The sequence below is a fragment of the Rhinopithecus bieti genome, unplaced genomic scaffold (genome assembly GCF_001698545.2).
Source record: "Rhinopithecus bieti isolate Rb0 unplaced genomic scaffold, ASM169854v2 scaffold_5387, whole genome shotgun sequence".
NCBI lineage: Eukaryota > Metazoa > Chordata > Mammalia > Primates > Cercopithecidae > Rhinopithecus > Rhinopithecus bieti.
Window position 1 is genome coordinate 513,732 of NW_016804806.1, and position 19,926 is coordinate 533,657.

Here is a 19,926-nt window from a genome sequence, read left to right on the forward strand (position 1 = left end):
TATATATATACACACACACACACATATATACATATAAAAAACTGAGCATCTGTATTTCATGTTGTTACTCAACTCTATGGGTTTTTGTGATTTCAGATAGGTACCAGCTTTGTGAATTTAAGGCGAGCAATATGAATATAGTTCTTCAACAGTGGGGATTATCTGATGTCAGGGCCTCTCTCCATATCCAGTCTCTTGCAAGTCCTGGAAAATCATCTCTGGATGGGTGGCCGCTAAAGGAATTTCATTGTTCACTAACAGATTCAGAAATAAAGTTATTATTTAGCCATAGGGCAGCCTTGGATTCCTCTGGAAGGTATGCTTATGGCAGCCAGCATTAAGACCCAATCGCCATGAGTCTGCCTGTTTGCAGAGGCTTGTTTACATGTGGTATCCACTACACATTTTCTCTGACTTCATTAATAAACAATTGAGACCAAGAAACCATTTCCTTACTTTCCGGGTAAGCTGAGCAATTTATCTTAATTACTGTCAACCTTTAGTGACTACCATGGGGATTCTAAGCATTCACTTCAGTAGTAATGATGTAAATTACTTACGAATTTTCAATAGGCAGTCATGGATTTTTGGCTTCTCTTCCATGTACTTTTTCCCCCAACTGAAATTATATGTGTTTGTATATTTATATCTGTATCTATATCTACATGTTGAATGTGTATATATATATATGGTAAATATGTATATTCTAAATGAATGCCTTTCCTTATTACAGTCAATCCTTTCTCATGGTACCGTGGCAGACTGTGCTGTTGTTGGCAAGGAAGATCCCTTAAAAGGTCATGTCCCCTTAGCACTCTGTGTATTGAGAAAAGGTGAGAGATCTTTGTTCTCTCTGATTGCTTGGGACCTGAATAATTAACTAAGGTTAATTCAGTGCTTACCATCTGAACTTTCTCTCTAGGTATAAATGCAACAGAGGAACAAGTTTTAGAAGAAATTGTGAAACATGTGAGACAGAGCATTGGCCCTGTGGCTGCTTTTCGAAATGCAGTGTTTGTCAAACAGCTACCCAAAACCAGATCTGGCAAGATCCCCCGATCAGCTTTATCTGCCATTGTCAATGGCAAGCCATACAAGGTAAATTATCAAAGATATTTAATCCTGGGTTCTACAATATTTTTCTTCATTTATTTGGCATCAGCAAAGCTCTTAAAAATGGTTCTCAAATATGAATTGCATCCCTAGAAAACACATAAGAGTACTATTTTTTAATGGTAAGGGAGAGATTATATAGCCATTCCTTCTGTAGGAATGAGGGTTTTGGAAAGAAACTTGATTCATTAAGAACACATGCTTTGATGATAAGAACCAATGTATAAAAAATTTTTTTTATTTATTTTCATTTAGAGATAGAGTCTTGCTTTATTGCGCAGGCTGTAGGGCAGTGGCACACTCATAGCTCACTACACCCTCAAAGTTCTGGTCTAAAGAGATCCTCTCACGTCAGCCTCGGGAGTAGTTGGGATTACAGGTGCATGAAACTGTGCCCGGCTAATTTTTTTTGTTTTGTATTTGTAGAGGTAGTATTCTCACTCTGTTGCCCAGGGTGGTCTTGAACTCCTGCTCAAGTGATTTGATTGTCTCAACCTCCCAAAGTGCTGGGATTACAGACCTGAGCCACTACTGCCCACCAAAATATTTTTTCTCTTAGTAATTGTCAGTTAAATTCAAATTGAGTTTTGGAAACTCAATCCTATTGAATTAAAAGGTACATTTTCCTTATTATAATAATTAATGTCAATTAGTGAATGAGAAAGCAAAATTATTGAGCCTGGCAGCAGTAGATGTTTAAAATGCTCTAATTGATAAATGCTAATTTTGTAATTGTTTTAGGAAATCTTAGGTCGATTCAATCATATGTTTTCTTTTAATTCATGTGTACATTATGGGTGAAAAGATATATCTATTTTTATCATTAAGATAATAAAAGGCAATGCAACTGTAAGGAGTAGTTACGTGAACACATGACAAAAAAAGAAAAATTCTTTCTATAGAAATATATAGAAGATGACTCCAACTCTAGAGAAAATACCATCTAGGTCCAATAGTTTTGCTAACTGAACTGTTCATTCTTTTACTCTGGAAAGCTATAGATGAGTATTAATATATTAGGTTCAAAGTTCCCTGTTTTTAAACCTTCCATATGAATATTACAAGACAATGGGGAAAACCACATTGCATATAATTGTTTAATTATAGAAAGAGTAGAAGAAATTCAAGGAAGAGTATTCACCTGACCCTAATTTTTTTTTTTCCAGATAACTTCTACAATCGAAGACCCCAGCATTTTTGGACATGTAGAAGAAATGCTGAAACAAGCATAATGAGTTTGTTTTATTCCTATTTTGAGTTGATTTAATTTCTTAATTGAAATTAAATTATTTGAGTTGTTTCTCAGAAATAAATATTTCAGTAGAAATTGCTGCAAACTGAAATGCGAATTGTAAAACTTGGCCTAAACAAATCTAATGAAAACTTGTGAAAGACCTGTGCCTTTTGTTTGATTTGACCCTGTTAGCATTGTTATTAGTTATCTATAACATGGCTCATTATATGTCATCTACTGCTTTAGGAAAAATGTATCTAGTGTATTATTTTTAAAATTGTACCTCCCTAGAAAAACACTTTAATTGAAAGCAACACTAATATAGAGCCACTTCCCCAAACCAAGAATCTGTAGTTTTGATTCATAGTCTAAAACTTGATTTGAAGTCAGAAAATTAAAATTTTTCTAGTAGAAATTTTAGAAATTTTCTAGTATTCTGTAGATGCTCACATTGTTTTAAATAAAATCGATGAAATGGGAAGTTTAGGTAATCATCTAGACAGATGAAATTATTATCTAGGTAAGAGGACTTTTCTTTCTATACATTTTCTGAGGGAAAGCAGAACACCAGGGTTATGGCTGTACCTTCAGGCCTTTTGTTTCTTAGGCAAGGAAAACCACATGTCTGACCTGGCATGGTGGTTCAGCTTGTAATCCCAGCACTTTGGGAGGCTGAGGCAGGCAGATCACTTGAGGTCAGCAGTTTGAGACCAGCCTGGCCAACATGGTGAAACCCTGTAACTACTGAAAATACAAAAATTAGCCAGGCATGGTGGCAGGAGGCTGAGGCAAGGAGAATCACCTGAACTCAAGAGGCGGAGGTTGCGGTGAGCCAAGTTCTACCACTGCACTCCAGCCTGGGTGACAGAGTGAAACTCCATCTCAAAACAACAACAACAACAACAATAACAACAAAAAACCACATGCCTGGCAGAGAATCAAGAGATAATTTAGTCCAGTCTCTCAATCTCTTCATGGAAATGAGGGCTCCTGGGAGCCCCTCCTCATGTCTCAGGTTCTTAGTTAACTGTGTACATCCAAACGATTCCAGATTCCTGTGGAAATAAGGAATCGATGTACAAATGGGGTAGGATGGCAAGGAAACTCTTAAGAAAGAAACATCAAGGTTTTTACATTAGGTTAAAGACCAAGAAGGTTTCTAGGCAGGTAGTGTAATGTCTAGATGATTTTGAAGTGAATGTAAGCCACTAGGTTTGAGGGACAAAGGACAGTAGAAAATGGTGAAGGCTGCAGATCACCTGCTCCACCTCAAGGAGCAGTGAACCCAGCAGAACACGGCCCAAAAAGGAGACAGGTCTCCTGCTGCAAGAGCCTCTGTTTTTCAAAGAGAAAACAAAGAATCCTGATTTTTCTGTGATATCTCTAATTTTAAAATAGTACGTCATTAAAAAATTGTAATGTCCAAAAGCATCTTTCCATTTAACTTCTAAAATCTCTTAATTTTAAAAAAATAATTGTAAAGTGAGTTTTGTTAAGCTTGTAGGAATGGGCCAGTTAACTAGAGTAGACAGATGTAGGAAATTAAATATTTCATTTATTTAGGGATCTATATAACATCAGTTATCAAAGAATACATTTTAACCCAAAAGTATACCATGCTCATTGTATCTCTGATTGTTCTTCAAGTATTTCTCACTCTTTTAATCTATCAGGAACATTATCAAGAGCAGATTGTTGTAACATAATACTCTGGGTACATGAAATGTATGTGAGAGATAAATAGATAATAGAAGGTTTATTGTTATAAAAATGACCTACAACTTATATAAAAAATTCTGAAAATCTTAACTTTTTTTGGACTGAAGGCTGCAAAATAAATGGCTTCTCAAAGTAAATTCCTATTTACTTAGAAATTGCTTTCTTGATTGTTACACCTGGAAAATATATTCATCTACTTTTCCTTTTAATTATGTTAGTAGCCTGAATTAAATCAGCTACATAGACAGTCTCTAATTTGAAGCTGTTGGGATCCTTCAATCACCTCTTTCATTGGTACATTTTATCCATTGTCATAACTGTGGTCTTCATTAATAACTCATTTTAACGTCTTAGAAGTAGAATGTGTTTCCTTATTTTTTTCAAATAAAAATCAGTTAATTTGAAATGGCAAATTATTTAGCTGAATGTGTATCATTGTTCATTTGCGAGGTTTAAACTCAGGCAGATCCAAGAATTATGTAAATGGCGCATCTTTGGTCCTCTTGCACATTTTTTTCTGGCAATCAAATCTGAAGGGACACCTTAGCAAGCAGACTTGGGTTATTTTCCAGTTGGATGGGAATGGAAAGCAGTGTTTGAGACTGGGGAAGTGGCTATTTCCTGTGTCTGACTGGTGAATTGCAAGGTCAAAGAATGCTGTTACTTTTATGTGATGAAAAAACAGGGCAAGAAAGATACACTTGAATCATCAGACTGCTTAAAATTTGGGAGAAAAATATTATTCTATTTTACTACTAACCATAAATCACTTTTGCTAGATAGTACTTAAAATATTCTGAATTAAATGTATCTTTAAAAACAACAATATAATGTTACTAAAAAATGCAGCCATACTTAAACTTGCTAGAATAAATTCTGTGAGGTCTTCGTTTGGTATTTTCATAGGATTTCTTACTGTAAGTCATTGGAAAATGAAAATATAAAGTACTTTCAAAAGTTATAGTAAAGTATTTTCCAATTCATTGAATTACTTTGCTTGTCAAAATATATTAAACATATGTAAATGAGACCTCTCCTACGTTTAAAAACCAGTTTTGTTTATATAAAATTGTATTTGAAATGTCTTGAACATTAAAAATGTGAAAATTTATAATGTTGATGATCAAAAGATAACACGTTGAGATTCTGAGCTTAATCCATTAAATTGATTTTAGAATGTAGTAGAAGTTATCTTATAAATTAAATCATATTTTATGCTTTTTTGAGGGAAATAGCTGGATCTTTTGCATCACTGTATGTTTTTAGTGATTGAGTGGTATATAATAGTAGATACAAATCTAGTTATGGCATTATAATGTTGTAGTTCCTATATTCTATTTCATTTCTGTGAATCAAGATGCCCATGTTTAGATGAGCTTAGAAAGCTCTTTCTCATTGTTCCTATTCAGGCCACATTTTTTAGAAAAATTTAAGATCACTCCCATAAGCAAGTTTAGATCTCCCTCTTGTGGGCAGACTCAATTTTGAAGCTAAATATTTGAGTCACCCAAAGAACACATTTCCTGATAGCTTAAGTAAATTGTCGAGCCTTATGTGACTAGAAAACAAAGCTTAAACAGAGAACTGGAAGTATTTTGTTTTTTTATTGACAATGGAAAGGGTTTCTGTTACCATTACCTTTTGACTGCATCTGTTAAATAAAAATAGACATCAAAACAAATGTAATGTACGTGCAAACATAGCAAATTAAAATACAGAAAAGAAATTACTAATGACAGATCTTGCGCTTAATAAGATCAAGCAGCAGAAAATCAGCAGTTAGATAAATGGTATTATTAAATAGGCTTTACTTTGAATCTCCCATATAAACAAAGAATAAACAACAGTAACACCACCAAATAAAGCCACAGGGAAGAGATTACTCTTCTATACTTTTATACACTATATATGTTAATCATTCTGTCTTTCATTATTTCCTCTGATAAAACTGACTTCAGGGAAGTCACAACAAGGCCATCTCGGCTAAAAGCTTATAACATTAGACATGAGTCTGGCTAATGCCCAGTTACATTGACAAAAGGGAAAGGTATCTTGGGTTTTGTTTTCTCTAGTGGAAATGAGCCTCAGACTCCGCAGTGGTTGACATTTGCTGTCCAGTACTGGCTGGCAGTTCAAGATATTTGAATGAACATGTGGTTCTTAGTAAAGAAGTTTTTTGTTTTTTTTCTTGGTCCACAGGTAACAAGAGAAGATTATGGTTTTTTAATATAAATTTTTAAATAATTGCTTTTGACTCTTGTAAACAGCTTGGCTTTGTATTGTATTGAAAAGGAGATCAAGCCATCACAGTGCTATTTCTAAAGATATAGGACATCCCTGATTGCCTTTAAAGCTCTATTTTTGGCTCCGGTTCCAGGTTAAATCATTCTTTTTCACATGATCAGAGGCAGGTTGTTCAGCTTTAAGTATTGACAGACTTGAAGGAGAAACATGTTGAAGCATGAAACATGCTTCAAGGAAACATATTGATTTGACTATTAACAATTCAAAAACCGTAAAAATGGTGGAATGGTAAAATACAAACAGTACTTGGAATTGTCAAATGTTTGCACTCGAGACTCCATGAACCATATATTTTATTTTTTAAAAAATCATATTTATATCCATTTACATAAGACTTACACATTTAAAAACAAATGCACAGTAATACATAAATGCCTAGTATATTACAATAAAACATGAAAAACAACTGGCTTCATTTCATAAAAGCATCTGTTGTACAGAGTTTATGATGTAGATGATGTTTATTATTCAAATGACTTAAGCATTTTATTACAATTGTAGTAAACTAATCAAATGTAATATCTGACTCCCCCCAAAATCACATTTTCAGCTTTAATAAGTCATGACGTCATTATTTCCTTAGAATTCAGTTTTCACAAAGGTTTTCACTGCTTGTCTTCTTAGATGGTAGTGCACTTTAGGTAGAGTAGACTGAAAAGACGCCATCTAAAATATACAACGGACAGCATTAGTTCACTGAAAAGTCCCAGACTGGGAAATCTCATTCTACTTCTCTGTGGTGTACCTCCATGCAGCCTGCTTACTCCTGTCCTAAAAGATTATGGGAAGGAAATCATCTAGGATGTAGCCAACAGCCATATGTAATTAACATTTGCTCTTCTTCAATTTGGTGCAGGGGAGCTTAACAAATAATAGAATTTGCTTAGATTTGTGGAAAGTATGGCAATAATGTAAACAAAGGTAGTTATGCAAGATGTTAGCATGCCTTCTGAAAAATTTACAACTTGCTAATTAATAAATTGGGTTGAATTGACCTATTTCATAATATAGATTTATATTCTAGTTCATATATTTTAGAGTTCTTAAAAAATACCTTTATTTGTTACAAAAACATAATGATAATACGTCACCTATTTTAAACGGTTTGTGTCAGTAGTATGGCATTGCTGATTCTTTTCAGCCACAATGTACTTAGAAAAAGCTCACAATTACTATTACTGACACGAAAGAAACAGCAAGCAGTATGCTCTGGATTATTTTAATAACAAAAGTATTATTGTTTCATCAAAACAAAAAATGGTTATCCTAGATTGAATTATTATAAATGACTACTGTTATCCCAAATAATGGTAAAAACTAGGAAATATGAACTAGAATGCCATGCATGAAAAACAGATTGCAAATAGTTAGAGGAACTCTACCCATCAGTTAAGAGCTAAGAAGCAAGCACTATTGAACATATTAAATAGTCATTTGTACATTAGTGAAGTGTTCATTTCCTGAAGAAATTATAATGCTATGTGTAGAATCTATTATAAACAGTTTTTTAGGAGACCTCTTATTCAGACAAATTATTATACATTTTAAATCACGCCTAATTAGATGCCAAATTATATACCATAATTAAAATTTTAATGTAAGGGTTCTACATTCTGAAATCAAATCTCTTATCGGGATGCTTTTCGTTTTCTCATTTCAAATAGTGATCCAAATAAAGCAGCATATCTGCTCCCATCTTAAGCCCAAAAGACCAACAGTAAATTGTGTGGCGCTTTTAGTTCAAGGCAATGGAAAACAGCACAAAGCAAGCTATTCCGCTGTCTATAACTGGTTTCTCTTATCCCTGTGCACACTTATTGTTCTAAATATCGCCTTAAAAGTGTTTTCCAAAATATTAATTCATCAAAAGTGGTTAAATATTTTGGTAAAGCATATGTTTTAGGTTGAAAAGCTTATGACATTTGACATTTATAAATCTAGGAAGACACGGTTTTTACTATTAAGACTGTTTTTTCAATAAAACCTCATTATACGTTTTAAAGTTGCTTTCATTAATTGTATTTCCCTTAAAATCAAACCAACTGTTATTATGCTCTACATAGGAAGGTTTTGTGTGGTCCTGTCCCACTCTTATAAGTAATATTTTGTTCCTGTGTAAGGTTCAATACTTAATTATATTTTTTTTAGGCAACTTGGTAAATCAGATTGATAAGAAACAATGTAATCAAGGTTTAATTTTTTTGTTTTATATTTTTATTTATTTATTATTTATTTAGAGGACGGAAGTCTCGCTCTGTCACCAAGCTTGAGGTGCAGTGGCATGATCTCCGCTCACTGCAACTTCTGTCTCCCAGGTTCAAGTGACTCTTTGCCTCAGCCTCCAAGTACTGGATTATGGGAGTTCCACATGCTGGTACTTTTTGTATTTTTAGTGAACGAAGTTTACCAATTGGCCAGGCTGGGTCTCTAACTCTGACCTGAAGTTGATACCACCTGCCTCGGCAAGTTTCTACTTTTTAATATGAAACCATCTCTAATCATTTTCCTGTCTGTGCTTTTGACTCTGTGAACTTTGCTTAAATCCCTATCTGCTTACCTTGGCTTCCTTAATAAATACACACTTAAAATATAGGATTTTTTTTTTTTTTTTTTTTTTTTTTTTTTGAGACGGAGTCTCGCTCTGTCGCCCAGGTGGAGTGCAGTGGCCGGATCTCAGCTCACTGCAAGCTCCGCTTCCCGGGTTTCCAGCGAATTCTCCTGCGCTCGCCTCCCAAGTAGCTGGGGACTAAGGCGCCCCGCACCTCACCCGGCTATTTTTTGTATTTCTTATAGAGCGGGGGTTTCACTGTGTTAGCGCAGATGGGTTCGATCTCCTTATCGTGTCCGCCCGTCTCGGCCTCCCAATGTGTGGGATTACAGGCTTGAGCCACCGCGGCCGGCCAAATATTAGGATTTTTTAAAGTTTTGATTATTATCAAATAAAATGTTAGGAATCATAGGAAATGGTCTAAAAAGTAGAAAACAGTGTTAGTGTGGCACCTTGATGTGTAAAATAGAGTGATAGGCCTCCACAGGCAAGTCTTACCATAGCAGACAGATGGTGATAGGAATATAGACTAAGTGTTACAATAAAAGATTTCTTTTTTCCCTGAAGCAATTCAAAAGGGGTTATCTCACTTCTTGTACTGCTAGGGCATACAAAGAATATAGTGTATATTTGGTTAGTCTATGTAGGTTCCATTTTTGTCTTTTCTTTTTTTTTTTTTTTTTTTGTGCCAGGAAACTACAGGTCAGTGCTGCCTCCTTTGAGTGGCTTGTCAACATGAGTATGTGCGAACAGTGGAGTTGTCTAACCTCTGCAGTCTTGATGAAGCAACTGCAAATGGAGAAAAGGGCTTTAGAGGGACTTGGATGATTGAGTACAAGATTTCAGATGAGAAAGATTTATTTTCCCTGCATACGGGGATTCTGAACATATTAGTAGACCTTCTTTCTCTCAGATATAAGCCACTCACATTCCTCTTCTCTAGATCAAGTTCCTAATGAAAATTTATCCCAGTGTAATTGACCTGAGCTTTCGAGTTGTTATGTATTCCTCCTTAGATGAACTCTGTAACAAGAGCAGCTCCCCAGGCTGCTTCTGTTTTTGATATAGAGATTGCTCTTAGAGAACTCATTATAGTGGATTTTTTTCCGCTCCAAGTATTGAAGAACTTCTACACTAATTGTAATGATGTTAAATTCCTCATGAATTTCGCTGACAGGTTCCACCATATTAACAAGTTGTAAGAAATGTAGATCAAGATCACGGTTTATGCTGGAATAAATTTGAGTTATAATAACTATGACCTTGGAAAGAAATAGTGATGCTAGGTGATTATCTTAACAAATAGAAGTGGGACTATTTTTCTTTAATGCCTTCCAAACAGAAATAATTTTGTGACTACTATTTCAAAGTTGTCTCTCCTCTGGAATGACTGTTTTCTTTTGTAAATTGGATAGCTTAAGTCTAATGTCCACAGAAGGAAATAGTAATTGGGAAATTACTGTGTTTTGTGTTTCTTTAATTCTCTTCTCATGTTCGTGCTTGTTTATTTAAGGGCTTCTGCTTTGGTCAGAGGGAAAAAATATCTGATGAGTCTGAATTTCTAAGATGACATATAAAACTCGCAATATTTCAACATGTAGGGGGACAGTGGAGTTAATTTCCATTTACTATGAATCTTTAGTCCAAGTCCAACCTCTAACTTAAACAAATTGTTAATTTTGGGAATAGAAGACTAAAGAAACACAAATCATGCAGATGTTTATTGTTCCTCCTAGAGGTGGACATTAGCCAAATTATTCTTTTTAGAATGTTATAAATTATTTTGAAAATGTGAACAAAGTGCCATGAGTTCATGCAATAGCAGTGTAAAAAGGAGTCTGGTTTGTGATGAGAGCAAAGTAAATTTCAAGCAGAGCAAACCAACTCAAGAAAATAGTTCCAGAAAGCAAGGTCAGAGAATTATACAAGCTTTGGCTAAACAAGCGTTTTGCTTTATAAGCAGCAACACAAAACTACTGTACCATCTGTTGTCATTTTTCTTGACTGCCCAGATGTTGTGGTTAACCTAAATCCCGCTGGTAATGTTTCTGAGGACCCAGGCATCATGCTGATTCCATGTACTTCCCGAGGAGGAAACTGCCTTCTCCAGGTTGATCCACGTCTGAAGTTCTTGTCATCACTCTGCCAGTACAGTTATAATGTGATGTTATGAAAACAAGTAAACTAGTCCATGTGCTTAAAGCAGTGTGCTTAGAAACATGTAACATAGATTATTTACATTTAGTCTGTCAAGTATACATATGGAATCATGCTTTATCAAGACAGTTCTATGATTCCAAAACAAGACTACAGGAGATTTGATATATAAATTTTTAAATAAAACTTTTCATACAATTTCAGATTTAAGGTCGACATCTATACAGTAAATATCTTTGAAAGCCTAAAATAAGTCACCAATGTTTTCCAAAATAAATATTGGATATACATTGTTCCACTTTATGCCTACTGGTTTTATGGAATGAGACAATATACTTAATTGAATCAGTTGTTGAGTAGACTACATTTAACTCAGACACTTGAATGAAATGACTTTTATGTACACAAATACAATGTAGGTATTTATTTCAGGGAAATCTATATTTCAGATGACGTGGCTAATAGGAGATACTGTAGCCTATTATAACTGTACAAGAAACTCTAAATATGTGATTTGTGAAGTTTTAGGTGACACAGAATTAATTTGCAATTTGTTGAAAAATCTGTATAGCCTGGATACCATCCTTTCAATAAGTACATGTGGTCCTTGGGTGCCACTGAAAGCATAATGTTACCCTGGTTACATTTTAATAATGTGTATTTTAATATACACAGACGCAGAGAGTCACATCTCATTTAATTGACCCAATAGACTTTTTTCCTAGTTCATTACTATCAGGAAGCAACATTATACCCCACATAGGCTAGTGTCTCTACTTGGACAGATCCTAGGGTGAATCCACATTTTAGAATGTAGCACAGCAATTACATTTTAATTCTGGTTGCTGATTGTGTTAGGCCTTAATGAAATAATCTCTTCTCCCTGTGTGTATACACAAAGTACTTTTACAGACACAATTATTTTCCTCCAAATTGGCAAGTAGCAATATATAATTCAGCAGTTAATGAATATTATGTGTCTAATTCTGAGGAAAATATGAATCATTCTACATAGGTCTTGTCTTCTCATCTCACTGTTTCTTACCTAGGGAAGGACTATCTATTCCATGAAGTTATAGCCAAGTATATGTTGTGTATCCTAATATCTCATTTGATTTCATTCTGGCATTTGGAATAATAGGTCTATAGTCACTCAACATAGTAATTTGTGCTATGTTATAGTGAATAACTCTATAAGGTAGTCTTTGTAGACTGCTATATTAGTTAAGGGACATGTAAAGTCAATCAGGGAAAACTAAAATCATTTTTATATAATAACATATCCAATGTTTCAATCCTTATCATTAAAACCTACATTTTGTTTCAGTGTGGTAGCCATTTTGCACATTAAGAGATGTCTGCTACTCTTCTCAACTGCTGTATTTTTCATAGTCCTAGACCTCCAAATGTGTGTAAATGTAGAAAACAAACAGAATTTCACAGTTGCAACCTCTATGACTTCTTGATTCTTGGAGAAGGTTTACATTAAGCATAAATAGTCTTCAGTTTTATAAAACACTATGTTACACTATAGAGCTACACAACTCCTTACAGTGTTGTAGCTAGGGGCTTAAAAATAAGTCAGTTTTGGCCAGGCGTGGTGACTCATGCCTGTAATCCTAGCAGTTTGGGAGGCCAAGGTGGGAAGATAACCTGAGGTCAGGAGTTTGAGACCAGCCTGACCAACATGGAGAAACCCTGTCTCCACTGAAAATACAAAATTAGATGGGCGTGGTGGTGCGTGTCTGTAATCCCAGCAACTTGTAAGGCTGAGGTGGGAGAATCGCTGGAACCCAGGAGACAGAGGTTGCGGTGAGCCGAGATCACACCACTACATGCCAGCCTGGGCAACAAGAGCGAAACTCCGTCAAACAAACAAACAAACAAACACAGTTTTTATTTTATTCTATTTATTCATTTAGATGGAGTCTTGCTCAGTTGCCCAGGCTGGAGTGCAGTGGCGTGATCTCGTCTCACTGCAAGCTCCGCCTCCCAGGTTCACGCCATTCTCCTGCCTCAGCCTCCAGAGTAGCTGGGACTACAAGAGCCCGCCACCACGCCCGGCTAATTTTTTATATTTTTAGTAGAGACAGGGTTTCACCATGTTAGCCAGGATGGTCTCGATCTCCTGACCTCGTGATCCACTTGCCTCGGCCTTCCAAAGTGCTGGGATTACAGGTGTGAGCCACCGCGCCCGGCCAAAAAAAAAAAAAGCCAGTTTTTAGAGTTGAGGGCTTGAATTATGATTCCTGACTTCTGTTCTTTCAACATATTGTTCATGCAGAAAGTTAATAGAACTATAAACAACAATGTCATGGGGAAACGTTTTCATGAGATAGGGTTAATTATTTTAATTGGAGTCAAAGTCTGTATAAGTTTGTTGACACCTCTCAAATTATTTCATTGGAATCTGAATGTGATCAGCAAAACCTCAGAAATAAGTCAATTACTGTTCTAAGAAAGTTGATTATTTTGCTCACACTAAAATAAATAAATACATACATACATCATACATACATACCTAAATAACTAAAAATTGAACAAAAGAGACAGAGGGTTTAAATGACAAAATTCATATTTGTGCTTTAAAAATAAGAAGCGCAGGCAGCAGCACAGTTTAAAGGACAAAGAGTCGCATCTCATTTAATTTGGGCTCCATAGGACTTTTCTTCTAGTTCATTACTATCAAGAAGCTACCCACACCTGGACAGTCCTAGAGAACGTAGCAAAACAAAAAAAAACAATTAATGACAACTTCCAATAATTTTTATTAGAAATTTTTGCAACTTTTAAGAAAGAGTAATTGATTTTAGGTATATAAGTTTATAAGTACTTTACCTTTTTGAATCAATAATTTCTAAGTAAGGATTAAAAAGGACTTCATGGCAACTTAAAAGACAGGGCTTTTAAAAATATTAATCATTATTCTGATGAATAAGCAAATAAAAATTGAGCAATTAATTTAGCAAGTTAGTGAGTTAGATAAGACTGTAGAACTTGATCTCTTTATAAAATCCCCACCATAAGGATAGGAGTGGATTTTATAAATACCAACCGATTATCTGTCCTGCCTATTTGAATATAGAATGACTGGTCGTATTTGGATTTGCGAGCTCTTCACCAAATAATTTTAATCAGCTTGTACCTTTTGTGCAAGAACACACTGTACTTTGCCAACACAGAGTTATGATCTCTTTATTTTCTATTTCATGCTCAGGTTTCCTTCCCACTCTCTTCAGAAAGACACCTGTAGAAAAACTCAGAACAAGACATTAAATGTCTACAGTCCACAGCATTTGCTGATGTCCTTGTATTCATTCATCTTGGGAGGCTCCTTACATGTTTATTATTTTCCAAATATTTAATATTGAATGATTATATAGTGATTCTTACTACTCATAGAGCTTCAAAATTCTATGACTGTTAAAATGTTTATTTATCTGTTTGAAGGAAAACTCAGCATTGATATACAAAATAATATAAAGCCTTCCCATTTATTGAAGCAAGTTTTATCCTCGTTTTAATTTTTAAAATTTCCTGGCAAGATTATACTATGATATTGAAAATAAATGCACTCTTTATTAATAAAGCTGAATATTATCAACATTAGTGTTTTCATTTTTTTCTAATTGTTTTAAAAAATGTTGGCCAACATTTTGCAGCTGACCAACTCATATAAAAAGTCTTTGTGAAATTTACTGTTCAGGTATCTCTACTGCTAAATGATAAATATTATGAATTAATATAGCTCTTTCCAAATTAAGTTAATAAGATTGAATATTTAACAACAAACCTGGAAGAAAATTCTTGATTCTAACCATTAGAACAGTCCATTTGATATTTCTAGCCACTATTCAGTTAAAAACAAGATGGTCTATCATTTTTCTTTACTCTCTCAGTCTCTTTTGAATAACAGGTAGACTTACTTCATCCAGTCGCCTTTCAGTTCCCAGGGCCAAGAGGTTATTGTATTCCCTTTCAAGAATCTGCCTTGCCTGTTGATGTCAAATTACAGTTACCATCACTGAAATCGCATTTTATTTTAAAAATCATGTAGCTCATATTTATCTGAGAATGTATTATAAAACATACTTTATTTATGGGCTTTAAAGTTCTTAGTCCTCCATGTCTATTATTAGCCATTGTAAATTTTAACTACAAAAAATATATATACTTTTTTTTTTGTCTGTGAACAGTAGAGAGACAGCTTTGCATAAATGTCTGAGGTCAAGAGGCTTTGGTCTCACTTCGTTACTTTATTTCAATTGAGTATTTTGTTTAATCTCTGAAATATGTAAAACAAAATAAAAGTGAAATTGGACTGCCAAATTTTATCAAACCTATGCAGGTAGTTCTCAAACCTGGCCAACGATTATCATTTGAGGAAAGTTTTGATAATAAAGATTCCAATGCCCTATCTCTTGATAACTGATGTCTTAGGACTATGACATGGGTTGCAGGTTTTATTTTTTATTCATAAGGAACTATACTGATTTAAATTATTATCCAGTTTTGGGAATCACTGGCATATCCAATGCTAACGGTCTGTATAATTCATACATGTAAATAGAAATGACTGCCTCTCAGAGAGGCAGAGACTGGTGGCCATCTGTCAGGGATTTCATTTAGTGGAATCTGGCATTCAGGTGGGAGACTGAGCCACATAACTTCTAAATCCCTTTCTTGTTTAACTGTATGATGTTTCTTGGCTAGAAATCCACTAGCCTGAAATTAAAACTCCAGTGACATATTGCAAACATTGAGCTAACTTTCATTAACAATCATGAATACACAGTTTATTTTTTTTTCTAAAAGTTTAGATTTTTTTTAAGTTTTTTTTCTAAAAGTTTAGATTATCATTAGATAAACCAGAACACATCGACACTACAGCAAAAAGCGAATTACCTGGGTGTTCTGTGTTGGAATCTGTAATAATAAAGCTAAGCTGCTGTAGTCAAAGTTTTCATCCAGGGCTATAAGTGAGCCATGCACACCGCTCTCAAGTATATTATTTGCATATTCTCGAAGTCCAATTGCTTGTATCCAGCGAATAACTCGGTCATTGCTCCACACCAACACGTCTAGGAAAAGAGATGCATCATTTTAGGATGCAGTATTTTGCATAGTAGAACCACTGGCTGAAATGAGCCATAGGTATCTGGCCAGGTCACATTTATGCTGATTTATTCACACTCTAATGCATCTGGCTCCCTTCATTTGCTTGTAATTACTGTTTTAATAATTAACGTTTTCGAGTCTCTATTTAAAAGTTGTTCTTTTCAGAGTGTTTGTTATACCTAAAATGACAGCACTTCAGTCGCATAGAACAAGGTGTGTGTGTTTTTCTTGTTTTCATACTAGAGCCCTAGGGGTCTGTCTGAAGTTCAATATTTTTACCACCAGATGGAGACATTTCTTATTTATGTCTTGATACACGCCTCTTCAGTAAACAGCAGATGAGATTGTAATACTGTCTTTCATCAGAAGTGTTTATTAACCACTACCTAAACATGGGCATATAGAATAGAAATTTTTTTTTTCACCTGAAGTAATATATAAGAACAGAACAGTAAAATAATATAGGGCATCAACAGATGGATACTTACTTTACTATTATATTTCAATGCATTTTTCCCAATCACATGCTAACGCAAAATTCAAGCATTCAGTCAAATGTCAAAAATTGCTTCCACTCTATTGAAAGTAATATTCTATTGAGGAACAAAATCCTTTGATTTGTATTTTCTAATAATAAAACTTCTAGAGAAAATGTCATGTTTCTTTTTTTTAGATAAAACATCAAATTATGTTTTGTCATTTATTTTCTTCAATATCTTCCCATTAAAAATTGGCAGAATGCTACGTAAAAACCAGTAAAATAGGACTAAAATCATCCATAGAAAAGAAAGAATTTTAAGAAACTTAAAGGGATATGAGAAAAAAATTAAATCATTTTTACTACCCATAGAAGGGGAAAGGAAACTATAATTACTATTTAAGTAAAAGTAAGGTTCCTGTCTGATTTTTTCTTTCTAATGAAGTGTATAACTTTTTCAGAAAAAGTATAAAAATCTTTCAGGAAATATTCTTCAACTTTTAACTGTTTTAAATAACTGTTTCAATAAACCTTTGAAAAGCACGTTTTAAATATGTTTTGATGAGTCTTTGAAAAGCCTTATTTATCCTATTTTATTCATTTATAACCAATTTAGGTGTTCTTGTGTATAACTTTGAAGCAATACAGTGATAGCACAGACCCACAGAAGTTCCCTCATGCACCTTCTCAGGCATCATTCTCACTTAACAGTAACCAATATTCTGACTACTTTCATTACCAAATCGCCTTGCCTGATTTAACTTTTTTTTAGCTTTTCATACATAAAATCATACAATATGTACTTTTTTGTCTGCCTTTCATTCAATATGGAATTTATCTATGCTTTAGCAAATAGCAGTGGTGTGTTCATGATCATTGCTATCTAGCATTCCATTGCTTGATTATGCCGCAATGTATCCATTCTACTGTAGATGGACATGTGAGTAGATTCCATTTTGGGTTATTAAGAATAGTGTTGTTTGAGGGGGAAAGGATGGGGAATGGCAAGGGATAAAAAACAACACATTGGGTACACGGTACACTGCTTGGGTGATGAGTGGACAAAAATGTCAGAAAAATCACCACTAACCAAATCACCATATAACCAAATCACCATATAACCAAATCACCATATAACCAAATCACCATATAACCAAATCACCACTAACCAAATCACCATATAACCAAACAGCACCTGTTCCCCAAAAAACTACTGAAATAAAAAAAAATAAATAGTGCTGCTTTGAATGTTGTTATACATGTATTTTGTATATTTACATGTTGCAGTAGAATAAATAACAAGGAATAGAATTGTTATATGTTTACTTGTTAGCATATATTGCTAAGCAAATTCCACTTTCACAATTTAAACTCACATTATTAATGTCTGAACATCTTCATCTTTACCAATGCTTTGTGTTTCCCATTTTTGTTTTTGTCTTGCTTAATTTTCAGCCATTATGGTAGGTGTGTGGTATTATGCACTGAATTGTGTTCCCCCAAATTCATGTAGAAGCCCTAACTTCCAGCACCTAAGAATGTAACTTTACTTGGATATCAGGTCTTTATAGAAATGATCAATTAAAATGAGTCAATAGAGTTGGCCCAAATTCAGTAAGACTGTTATCTTTCTTAAATGGCAAAATTTGGAAATAGACATGCACACATGGAGAGCACTATATGATGATGAAGGCAAGGATCATGGTGATGTGCCTACACGTCAAAGAACATCAAAGATTGCCAGCAAATCACCCGAAGCCAGGGGAGAAGCAAATAACAGATTCTTCTCAGTAGGAACTGACTCTGCTAACACCTTGGTCTGGAACTTCTAGTCTCTAGAACTGTGAGACAACAAATTTCTGTTGTTTAAGACACACAATCTGTGGAACTCTGATACAGCAGCCCCGACAAACTAATATGTGGGGTGTCTCATTGTAGTTTTAATCAGTAACACCCACTATGAACTGAAAATGTCTGATCAGTTTTTACTTCCTGTATTTTAAATCTACATATTAGATATATACTAATTTGCTATATTTTCCCTTCTATTATTTGAAAATAGCCAACTTATTTCTAGTATGTTTCCTGCCTTAAAGTTTATATTCTGATATTAGGAGAATCATAGCAGCTTTGGTTAATATTTGCATGTGTACCTCCTTTACTAATAAGTTTTCTACGTTCTTATATTGAAAGTGTGTCTGTTGTGTACAGCATATCATTGTTTTTCAATCTGTCTTTAAATTGAAATAGTTAGTTCTTGCCCATTTAGTATTATTACTTTGATATTTGAGTTGAATTCTACCATCTTTCTATTTGTCCTACCTGTTCTTTGTTCCTTTTCTCTCTTTCTTGCCTTTTATTATGTTTTCTCATTTTATTCTACCACTCCATTAGCGCTTTTTTTTTTTTTTTTTTTTTTTTTTTTGAGACAGAGTCTCACTCTTGTTGCCCAGGCTGGAGTGCAATGGCATGATCTCTGCTCACTGCAACCTCTGTTTCCAAGGTTCAAGCAATTCTGCCTCAGCCTCCCAAGCAGCTGGGACTACAGGCATGCACCACCATGCCTGGCTAATTTTGTATTTTCACTAGAGATGGGGTTTCACCATGTTAGTAAGGCTGGTTTCATCTCCTGACCTTAGGTGATCCACCTGCCTTGGTCTGCCAAAGTGCTGAGATTATAGGCATGAGCCACCATGCCCGGCCCTCTGTTAGCTTTTTATATTTACACTTTATATTATTGTTTTAGTAGTGGCACTTAAAGTTTATAATGTGTTCTTTTTAGAATCTATTATAAATTATTCCTTTTATTTTTTTCTAGATAATGCAAAGACTTTCAAACAATTTAATTTCACTTATTCCCTTCTGGCCTTTTGCATTATAGTTATGTATTTTAATTCTATGTAACATTTAAGCCCTGCAGATATTATTGTTTTTACTATTCTTATGAAATTTACCCATACATTTTTCATTTCTCCTCCATCATGTGTGCATTTTTTAAATTATCTTTATGATCATTTCCATCTGCCTGAATCACTTATTCTAATATTTCTTTTCTATTTGTTTTTTTCTGGTGAAATAATCTCTCAGATTTTGTTTGTCTGAAAGTGTGTTAATTCTGTCTTTAATATTGAGGGACATACCTCAAAGTAAGAAGTTAGTTTGATTCACCGTTTTAAGGCTATAATTCCATCTTCCTCTAGCATTATTTACTTGAGCAATATCAGTTATCTTATGTTGTGCCTTTGAAATTATTGT

At 34.4% G+C, this 19,926-nt stretch overlaps 2 protein-coding genes across 14 annotated transcripts in view; one reads left to right on the forward strand and one right to left on the reverse strand.

Moving 5' to 3' along the window:
- ACSS3 (acyl-CoA synthetase short chain family member 3) overlaps positions 1-2,507 on the forward strand; it is a 184,372-nt gene extending 181,865 nt beyond the window's left edge. The window contains 3 exon segments of the mRNA XM_017870447.1: positions 734-833; positions 923-1,098; positions 2,280-2,507. Coding sequence (XP_017725936.1) covers positions 734-833; positions 923-1,098; positions 2,280-2,345 — 342 coding nt within the window. The 3' untranslated portion in view covers positions 2,346-2,507.
- Positions 2,508-5,651: 3,144 nt separating this feature from the next.
- Positions 5,652-19,926, reverse strand: part of PPFIA2 (PPFI scaffold protein A2) — a 545,760-nt gene continuing 531,485 nt past the window's right edge. For 10 of the 13 annotated variants that reach the window (XM_017870453.1, XM_017870452.1, XM_017870460.1 and 7 more), the window contains 4 exons: positions 15,981-16,156; positions 15,002-15,070; positions 10,901-11,060; positions 9,616-9,707 (listed from right to left, as the gene is read on the reverse strand). In XM_017870453.1, the coding sequence (XP_017725942.1) occupies positions 9,649-9,707; positions 10,901-11,060; positions 15,002-15,070; positions 15,981-16,156 (464 nt within the window). In that variant the 3' untranslated portion in view covers positions 9,616-9,648. Of the gene's footprint in view, positions 7,037-9,615; positions 9,708-10,900; positions 11,061-15,001; positions 15,071-15,980; positions 16,157-19,926 lie in introns of those variants that run through there. The other 3 variants (XM_017870464.1, XM_017870457.1, XM_017870456.1) reach the window with 1 other exon arrangement.